The 11355-nt window shown below is 23.3% G+C and overlaps 1 protein-coding gene across 2 annotated transcripts in view; it reads right to left on the bottom strand.

Annotated features, from left to right (window-relative positions):
* LOC117169134 overlaps positions 1-7112 on the bottom strand; it is a 35980-nt gene extending 28868 nt beyond the window's left edge. The window contains exon 1 of one of the 2 annotated variants that reach the window (XM_033355325.1): positions 7010-7112. In XM_033355325.1, the coding sequence (XP_033211216.1) occupies positions 7010-7070 (61 nt within the window). In that variant the 5' untranslated portion in view covers positions 7071-7112. The remainder of the gene's footprint in view (positions 1-7009) is intronic. The other variant, XM_033355326.1, reaches the window with a different exon arrangement.
* Positions 7113-11355: the final 4243 nt, after the last annotated feature.

Below are 11355 nucleotides of genomic sequence, written 5' to 3' on the forward strand. Positions count from 1 at the left end.
CCCCCCCCCCCCCCCCGTTTATAATCGTTACTTTGGTTACCCCTCCCCTTCTCGAAAGTATAGTTCCCTTTTCGTAAAACACGATTTTACGTTTATACTGATTTTTTTACGTTTATAGCGAATCTATTTGATAGTGTAGTGAATTATGAACTTCGCAAATAAATTGGCAAATGAAATAATAAGGTTATTTTCAGATTAATTGTGGAAATCTGCCTAATTAAAATTTATGTTACTGAAAATGCGGGCATTATGAAATTTTTAAACTGAGAAAGGTACATTTTTTAGCTAAAATGAAATACTTCAATTTTTAATTATAAAAAGAATTTTCTAACATATAGTTAATTTTTTAAATATATTATTGAATTTTCATGTAAAAAAAGAATTTTTTAGACAAAACAGTTATATTATTAAATTGAAAATATGTAATTTTGATTTTAAAAGATAATTTCATACCAAAAAGACGAATTTTTAACAAAATGCAAGTACTCTAAACCCAAAATTTAAATTTTCTACTGAAGTAGATTAATTTTCAGGAAAAAAATTTTGTTGACCAAAAAGTGCAATTTAAATACAATTTTAATTTTTACTTTAAAAAAATTGCCAACACAACAGTTCAATTTCTTATTAAAGAGATGAATTTTTTATCAAAATTTTGAATCATGGACCGAAATTGAACATTTAAAAAAGTAGTTCCACTTTGAAAAATATTTTTTAAGTTTGTAAAACAAAAAGATGAATTTTTAAACAAAAAAATTTATCTTTTGCAACAAAATATAATTTTAAGAAAATTGAAGAATCCTAAACCAAAATGAATTTAAGTATTTTAAAATAAATATCATAATTGATGAACGAATTTGCAGATTATTATAATTAATTATTACAGAATATTAATTTTTTAAAATAGGAATAAAATTGGACAACCCTAATTAGTTCTTAAGTAACATATTTTAATATACTTTTAATTTAGTTACTGTTAAGCTAGAGTTTGAGGGAAATTCATAAAGTAAGTCATAAGCAAGCTAATTAATAATTTAGAGTTCTTACGCAGGAGAGTTTAATTCTCATTAAATTTTCAGCTTGCGTAAAGAGGCTGATAATTAAGAACTAGAGAAAAATATGAAAGCGGCTTTGACCTTTTGACAGTTTGAATTTATATTATAAATTTAAAATATTAATATTTAAAAGCATAATGAGTTCTGTAATTAAAAAATTTAAGATTTAAAAAATTTTATAGCTATAGATCGGGTACTCCAACGCTGAAATCTCTGTAATAAAAAGTTGAAATCTTGATTTTTAATATAGAAAATATTCAAATTTTTAGATGCATTAAATATTTTTTCAGTAGAAAAGTTCCAAATTTGTCACTCAGAAAAATAAAATTTTTAGATCTTTCGTTTTAAAAGCTTTAAAGGTATGAAATAATTGAAAGTGTAATAAAATACAAGTATTAGTACTTTTTTTACTAAAGTTTTTTTTACTGCTATCAAACAGTCGAATTTTCAACTCATATATAATAAATTTTTCACCAAAAATAGAATGGTTAAACTTTCAATTGAAAAAAATGCCAAAAAATATTTTGAATAAGAAAGTTCATTTTATATCAAATAATTCAATTTTTTACACCTGATTTGTTGAATTTGCAGCCAAAAAGACGAATTTTCTACAAAACAGACGAATTTTTAACTTACCATAAGTTAATGTAATAGTTAAAGTTTAAGTTAAAAAAATCATATTCTATGCAAAAATGAATAGAATTTTAAAAATAATATTAAAATAGTTAAACGATAAAATTTATTTTTTAACAGAATAGTTAAATATTCTATCGAAAAAGATGGATTTTACACGAAATAGTTGAATAATTAACTGAAGAAGATAAATTTCTATTAAAAAATAAAACCTTTGAATTTTCATTTCAGACAACTAATTAAAACAAAGAGAATTTTTAACCATTTGATTTAAACAGAAAAAAGGAAATGCATTCATTTTTTTAAATAGTTGAATTGCCAACTCACGAAGGAAACTTTTTTTATCAAAAATAGAATAGCTACATTTAAAAAAATATATTATTTCATAAAAAATAGAATTAAGCAGAACTGTAAAAAGTCCAAGTAATCAGATGAAGTTTTAAGTACAATGAACATTCTTTAATAAATATGATGTTTAATAAAAGAGTTCTGAATTTAAGCATAAAGTTAAATTTGCAACTGAAATATTGAATTTTTTAGCAGAAGATGAATTTGTACAAAAACAATTACGGATTTACAAATTACATGAATATTTAACCAGGCACTTGAAATTAAAACGAAATATATTTATATATTAAATGAAAATAAAATATATTTATATTCACAAAGCTTGTTTTTTTTTGAAAAAAAATGCCATCGATTTTGAGTTACAAACGGAATTGCTAAATTTTTAGTAAATAATTAATTTTTAATTTTAAAGAATTCCAAGAAGTAGTTGAATTTTTAACCGAGAAAGATTTTTCAGGCGATTAAGAAGAAAATGTCATTCAAAATGTTAAATTATTAGGCCAAAAATAGAAATTATTACAAAAATTTGAATTCTTAATCAAAAAAAAATTGTCTACTAAAAAATACAAATTCCTAATGAAATACATACATTTTTCAAATTACAGAAATTTTCAACCAAATAATTAAATCTTGAACTCAAATAATTAATTTTTTACAAAAAAGACGCATTTTCGGTCAAAAATTAATTTCCATTAAGAAAAGTTTTTTTTTCTACAATTGAGTTGATTCTTCAACCCTAAAACATGTATTTTTATCCAGGTATAATTTTATAACAAAATGGATACATTTTCAACAAAATATGTTCATACATTTTCAACTAAAGAAATTAATTTTTTACCCGGATCATTAATTTTCTTCCAAAAAGGAGAATTTTCGACAAATTACAGAAATATTGAATTAAATATATAAATTTTCAAAAAAAAAGATCCATTTTAATTAAAAACGGAATAGTTTAATTTTTTTAAATAATGGTATTTTATTGAAAAAAAAAGAATTTTTCAACAATTATTTTAACTCTTATGCTGAAAATATGAAGTTTCAACGAAGAAGAAGAATTTTTGTTTGAAAAGGATACATTTTCAACAAAATACATAAATCTTGAACTAAATTGAGTTTTCAACCAAGAAGATAATTTTCTAGTAAAGGGACAAATTTTCAACAAACGAGATAAATATTAAACCAAAATTTTTTTATCTAAACCAAAAAAGATTTAATCAAGAAGAATGTAATTTAAAATAGTTATATTTTCACTCAAATAATTAATTCGTAATAAAAAAAAATCAAAAGAATTTTCGATAAAGCAGTTGAATTTTAAACATGAAAAAATAAACTATCATGCAAGAAGATTACTATTTTACCGAAAAGGCGAATTTTCAATTAATTACATTAATATTTATACAAATAGAGGGACTTTTAAACTAAAAAAAAAAACAATTTCTAAATAAAAAGGGTATACTTAAATTGCCATTAAAATAAATAATCTTCAATAAAAAAAACATATTTCCTATAAAACTGTGTAATTTGGAACCCGGATATATAAATTTTTATTTTAGAACAATAATTTTTCTAACAAAAAGAAAACATTTTCAACCAGCCAGAATTATTTCCGGAGAACAATCTGAATCAGATCAATGTTTTATTTAAAAAATTTAATTGTTTTTAATTGAATTATTTTTAATAAAATATTTAAACTTGCAACCAATTGGAAAAATCTTCCACACACAAAAAATTACTTTTTAGATTACTTTTCAACAAAATTGTGCTAGTTTCACTATGATAATTAAAATATTAACCAAATAATTTGATTCTGAACTATGCGAGATGACTTCCAAAAAAAATAATTGTAAAGTTTAGCCAAAAAAATCAACTTTTACTCAAGAATATTTCGATTTTCTTATTGGTAGTTATTGATTTAGTTCAAATTTAAACGAAACAGTCTTAAAAAGAGGACGTTTTTTGAAGAAAAAAACATTTCAAAAAATATGGAATTCTTTTTGAAAATTCTATATTACTCAAATTAATATACAGGAAGTGTTATAAGCATGTCTTAAAGTCACTAGTGCAGGGAGTCACTAAGATGTCACAAATTGAAGTTTCAGTGAAATGGTGAAATTTTAGACGAATCAGTTCAAAATTCGACCAAATAATCCAAATTTAAACCATGAGTTAATGAAATAGTTAGATTTTTTGTGAAAAAAGTTATTCTTGATTAATAACTAAAATTATTTACTAAACAAGATAAATTTAAAACATGTAATATTTAAATTTTCATTTTATTCGTCTATTTTTCAACATAAAAAATATTTGCGACATTTTGAACTCAGCCAAAACAGATCAATTAAAAGAAATTGCAGCCTCAAAGACGATGATGAACTAACAAAACACAAGACTAATTTTCTACCCAAATAGTCAAAATAGTTTAAAAAGAATTAATTTCCAATTAAATGGTTTAACATTCAACCAAAAAATTATGTTTTTAACTAATTTTGTATTTAAAACAAAATTCCGGAAATCAGTTGTACTCTTAACTCTAAAATTTGAATATTCAGCCATTAAGATTAATTTTCTATAAGGAAGATAAATTTCGAACGAATTACATACATATTCATTTAAGTATTTGAATATTCAAACTATAATATTTTACAGAAAATGCAAATTTTGAAATAATTGCATAATAGATCAATCAGATAGTTGATTTTTCAAATCAAAAATATCAATTTTGAGTAAAAAATGGATTATTTGAATTTGAAGTAAAGAAATAATTTTTTAAGAAAAAAACAAACTATTTTTCTGCAATAAAGTAGAATCTTTAATTTGAATACATGAATTTTGAACCCTGAAGAATATATTTTTTTTTAACTAGAAATACATTTCAATAAAATGTATCAATTATTAATTAAATTGTCACACTCTTAAACGAAAAGATTAATATCCTACCAAAAAGACCAATTTTGATCAAATTACATAAATATGAAATCAAATAGTTTAATTTTCAATCGAAAGCAGACAAACTTTTAACAACTTTTTACAAAGTTTCATAAATTATCTACCAATTAATTACATCTCTAACAGAAAATTAATTTGTTACAAAAAATAAGAATTCTCAACCAATTGAATAATTATGCCATTAAATAGTTCAATTATTAAATTGAAAATATCAATTTACAATCAAAAAGTTAATTTTTAAATTTTCAATTAAAAAATGAGTTTCAAGAAAAAAGGCATTTGGTACAAAAAATTGTAATCTTTAACCATAGAATATGATATTTTTACCATCAGGAATAATTTTTTAACAAAAAGTATAAGTTTTTAACAAAATACATATATTTTGTAGAAAGCAATTGAATTTTTAACCCAGAAGATTAACTTTCTACCAAAAAGACGAAGTTTTGAAAAATAACATAAATATTAAATTAAATAGTTGAATTTGAAATCTAAGACTGGTAAATTTTTTAATAAAAAGTACATTGTAGGCAAATTTTTAAAAAATTATATAAATTTTTGAACAAATTAATTAAATCTTCAACTCAGACAATAATTTTTTTTACCAAAAGTACGACTTTTTGAACGAATTGAATAGTTATTCAATCAAATAGTTGAATGAATAAATTGAAAAAATAAATTTTGAATCGAAAATTTATCATTTAAATTTTCAGTTAAAAATAATGTTCGATGCAAACAAGAGGCATTTGTTGCAAAAAATTTTAATCTTTTATCCGAATATATGGAATTTCTACCAACGTCAATAATTTTTTAACATTTGGCTAATTTTTTAACAAAATACATATATTTTCTAGCAATTAATTGAATTTTCAACCCATTAGAAAGAGAATAGTTAAGTTTTTAGTAAAATTATTTACCTTAAATAAAAAAAAGAAAGAATTTGACACAAAGCAGTAGAATTATCAACCCCATAATATGAATTTCGACCAAAGAAGATGGATTTCCTAACAAAAAAGACGATTTTTTAATAAAAATGTATAAATTTTCAATCAAATATTTGAATTCTATACTTAAAAAGATAGGTGTTTCTTTAAAAATGGAATATTATAATTTTTTCTTATATTAAATTTCAAACTAGAATGAAACAATTTTTTAATAAAATAGCTATAATTCTCAACCTAAGAGATAAATCTTGAACGGAAAAAAAGAATTTTTAAGAAAGTAGTTAACTGTCTATTAATTAGTCGTATTTTTGACCAAATAGGATAAATCTTGATCCAGATTGTAGTTTTTTTAAAAGATAATTTAAATCTCTACTAAATACTTTAAATTGAAGCCAGCGAAATAAATTTCGGAACAAAAATATAATTCTGCACTTCAGCAAAAAAAAAAATAAATAAAAAAAATAAATAAAAATAATGAAAAAACTTTTAACCAAGAATCTTTAGATTTCCTTATTACACGAGAAGGAAATAGGGGCATTTGTTTGCAAAATTCGGAAAATTCATCATTAGGAAACCTAATAAACTGGCCTTAAGTGCATGTGACGAGTTGGTTACGTGACCAGATTCCTACCTTACCGACACTTTTTTAGTTCCTAAATTATTTCTACACTAATCGATGGAGTTGAAAGTTTAGGATAATGAAGAACCAGCACTAAGAAAGGTGGGTCTAGTCCTAAATTTTAATAATGATGAAAAAGTTTTTTTTTGTATTAATGCTTTCTTGCTTTTTTCATAATTATTGAAATTCAGGATCAGGCCCACCTTTATTAGCGCTTCTTATTCATTATCCTAAATTTTCAACTTGATGTGGTGCTTCGTCTAAAATTAAGTTAGGAAATAGAAAAATTGTCGGTTAGGTAGGAATCTGGTCATGTGACCCACTCATCACATGGCCTTAAAATCCTCTAAGTTAATATTTAAATTCTACAAAGTTCTTTAAAAAAACTATATAAAATTTAATTAAAAGCACTTTTGGAAAGTTCGTTAAACCACTGTTTTGAGATTCAAATATGATCACTTTTCACATACCTTGGGAAACCAGGGCCGTTACGAGAAAATAAAAAAGAGTAAAATTCGCCATCATACTCATTGAACTTGTCGAATTTTGATGTAAGAATTAATATATACCACCTTCTTATACCACCTAACTTTGATTGCATAGGTGAATTATGTATATTGACCTGTCAAGAAAGCGATACACTGGATAAATTAATTTACGATCTTCGGGTATATTTTACACACTTACACCGCTCAGAGCGGCCCATAAAAAAATTCCCCTTAGCAATATTGGTCTCTTGTGGACTTAGATTTGATATGAGTTACACGTTTTCTTGAGTAACTGATAAATAATCTTATTCAATTAATTTAACGAATTTCGTTTGACCATCTAGAATAAATTACTGTTATCATTTAGCCCTAACTCTTAGTTATTTATTTACAATATAAAATTATCAGAAACAAAAAATTACAATTTAAAATATATTATAAAATAATATTGAACACAATAGTTCAGTTTTCAAAATGAAAAAATTAAATTTTTTAGAAAACAGTTGACTTTTAAAGTCGAAGAGGAAATTTTCAACATGTAAGTTAATTTTTAACCAGAAATATTCGAAGTATTAACTAAAAAAGGAACATTTTTTACCAAAAATTTAAATAATTATTATTTATTTTATAATCATATTAAATTAATATAACAAATTTCAGTTAACAATATATAATAGTTAACAGCTATCATTATTTAATAATTATCAGTTGTTGATCACGAAATAAACCTGTCACAAACAAAAGTTACAGTTTCGAATTTTTATTAATTAATATTTTAACGAATACTATCTATCATATTAATAAAATGATGAATTTAATTTCTCAAGGAATCTTTATCATCATTAGAGAATAAAATAAATTCAATAAAAAAGGCATAACTTAAATTTTTTCTCAAATGGCACCCCTTCCTTTTGGTGTCAAAATGCCCTCTTACTTTTGGCGGAATACCAACTTAAATATTTAGATTAACAAAAATGTAAAAAAAATTACGCACAAATTCCTAAAAACAAAACCGAGAATCTAATAAGCTAATTTGGAAAAACATAAAATTTTCTTATTGCAATTTACACAAATAAATAATAATTTTCCTAAAAAAGAAACAAAATTATTCTTTAAGAGAGCATCGTGGCTTCGTTGCTGTTCCTACCTGCTCAAATTTTTCTTGCGTTGATAAGGACGATGTATGAGTGCTAAAAAGTTTATGATAATTTTATAGAAATGTATTTTTATTGCGATCTAATAATAATAATACAATTTTTTTTAGAAACGAAAGACATAAAAAAAGAAGGAATGGCATTAGGTAGATTGCCTTCTGATTTTTCTTTCCTCTTTTTTATTTTTGTCCAGATTTTTTTTTACATTCTTTTAAAAAATTTTATCTTTTTTCAAATTAAAATCGCAACATTTAATGGTTATAGTAGTTGTCGTGCTAAAAGTCAGATATCTAAAATAAATAGTTTTACAATGATTTTCAAAATCAAAATATTAGAACTCCTGAAATTTGAAATAAAAAACATAATTTTTAATACAAAATTTTAATAGTCACAAACAACAAGTAGATTTTTTTTTTTTTGAATTTTTTCTGACCGTCGCTTCTTACGAATTCTTGAAAAATGATTGAATTTTAATAAATGACGGCTCATTTTTTCCAGGAAAGCATTCTCTATAATTCTACTGTTTTCAATTTAAAAAATAACTAAATAATCTTTAAATTAGCCGTTATTTTTTAAAATACAATAGCTTTTTTTAATTTTGTAAAAAGGGACGATCAGACGATTTTATTGAAAAAAAACATAGTTAAAAATAATTTTTTCACCGTGAATTTTTAAATTTTTAATAATATATATTTTAATTTTAATTTTGAATGACATCAGTTACAATATTTCGATTCTCTGAAATATAGAAAACCGATTTTTTATACATCTGACTTTTATAGTGGAAGTTTCTACTAAAATGAAAAATTTTTAATAAATAAATGACTTTTCAAGAAAATTGTTGATTTCTTTTAACCTAAATTAATTTTCAACGATAAGATATAAATAGGCAACGAAGAATGTAATAGTTGACATTTAAAGGAATCTGTATTATGATCATAGATAGTTACCATCAGTGAGCGCAGATATCATCCCACAATCTGTGAAAATATAAAGCAAGTTTATGGATAAAGTTAACTTCTTAAATGATAAATAATTCTTAAGGCCATTTCAGACTAGAAAAATGATAAATTAAATAAATTTTTTAATTAAATTTTGGTCTGAAAAAATATCTACTCTCTAAGCTTCACTGGGAATCGAACCACAGAAAGCCCGAAACCCTAAATGGCAATCAAAAGTTTTGTTGTTTCATTCTGAGTAGAGCGAAGAGAGTAAATTTTTGTTCAAAAACAATTTCATTAAATTGTTGATGTTAAAACCATCTAAAAGATCAATTTTCCACCAAAAAAACAAACATTTTTTAATAAAGTAGTTTAATTCTGAACCATTAAAATGGGTTGTTAACATTATTGTTGAATTTTTTCAAAGTATATTAATTTCAAACAAAAAAATATAAATACTCAACGAAAAATGTAACAGTTGATATTTAAAGAAATCTGCATTATCATCCGAGATTGTTACCATAAATCAGTATAGATATCATTCCACAATCTGTAAAAGTACAAATCAACACTCTCGATCAAGTTAACTTTAAAATAACAGAAAATAATAACGTCCTTTCACACTAGATGGAAAATAAATTTGTAAAAAAATTATTTAAATTCTGCCTGAAAGAAAATCTACTCGCTTCACTTTACTGAGAAGCTATACACAGAAAATCTGTGAAAACTAAAATTATTATCTATCAAGTCAACTCCTTAAATAACAAAAATACTAAGCGTTATTTTAGACTGCATGGAAAATAATTTAAAAACTTTTAAATTACATTTTTTTCTAAAAAAAATATCTAATCACTTTGCCTCACTGAGAATCTAACCCCAGAAAGTCCGTGAAAATAGAAATCAACATTATGAACAAAGTTAACTCTTCAAATAAAAGAAAGTACTTGTCGTCATTGCAGACTAGATGTAGAATAATTAAGAAAATTAAAAAAAAAAATATTCTGGAAAAAGATCTACTATCTTCTTTTCAAATGGGAATCGAACCACAAAAAATCCGTGAAAATTTAAATTAGCATTATCGATTAAGTAACCTTTAAATAACAGAAAATACTTAACGTCATTTCAGACTAGGTGAAAAATAAATTTAAAAAAAATTTTATTAAATTTTTCCTGAAAAAATACCTACTCTCTTCGCTACACTGGGAATCGAACCACAGAGAATTCGCGAAAATAGAAATTTACCCTATTGAAAAAATTGCCTCTTTAAATAACGGAAAATGCTTAACGTTATTTCAGATTAGATGAAAAATAAAATTTAAAAATTATTCAATTATTTTTTTTGCAAAAAAGATCTACTCTATTCGAACGAAGAAAGCCGATTTTTTTCGGAAAAAATTTAATAATAATGATGATATTTAAACGAAAAAACAAATTGATGAAGAAGTTGATTTTTCCACACCAAAAGGTAATTAGAAGAAAACTCTTTAATTTTCAATAGACCGGAATAATTTCCGGAGAAAACAGTTACATTTTTAACTTTTATATATATATAAATTTTTAATTATATATTTGACTAATTAAATTTTAGTTTAAAATTAATTTTTTAAAAACAAACCAAATTTAACCAACAAATTTATTTTTAAACAAACATATATTAATTCTGGACATTAAACACAAAAGTTAATAAGAAAACAGTCACATTTTCGAAAAAAATCTGAATTTTAAGAAAAAATTACCAATTGTCTATAAAATAGTTCAATTTTCAACCCCAAAAGCTAAATTTTCGAAAAAAAGTTCATTTTTAGCCAAAAGAGATTAATTTCATACTATAAAAGATGAATTTTCAATCCAAGAAGACAAATTTTCAATCGAACACTTAAATTTTCCACTGAATTGTTCAATTTTGAACTAGAAAATAGTAATTTGCAACCAAAAATAAAATAGGTTAGTTTTCAGTTAGAATAAAAAGCATTTTTCAATGACAAAAAATAGAGAATTTTCAACGAGTTAATTTTAGCGAAAAAATACGAATTTTAAACAAAATATTTCAATCCTTGACTAAATAAATTTTGGGTTAAAAATGAATCCCTAAGGGCAGAAAAGTAATTTTTCTCCTTTGAAAATTTGTCTGTTTTAGCTAAACATAAACTTTTTTGGTAAAAATTCAATTTTATAGTGAAAATTAAATCTTTCGGGTTGAAAATTCAACTTTCTTCTATAAATTGGACATTTA

The sequence above is a fragment of the Belonocnema kinseyi genome, chromosome 3 (genome assembly GCF_010883055.1).
Source record: "Belonocnema kinseyi isolate 2016_QV_RU_SX_M_011 chromosome 3, B_treatae_v1, whole genome shotgun sequence".
NCBI classification, from domain to species: domain Eukaryota; kingdom Metazoa; phylum Arthropoda; class Insecta; order Hymenoptera; family Cynipidae; genus Belonocnema; species Belonocnema kinseyi.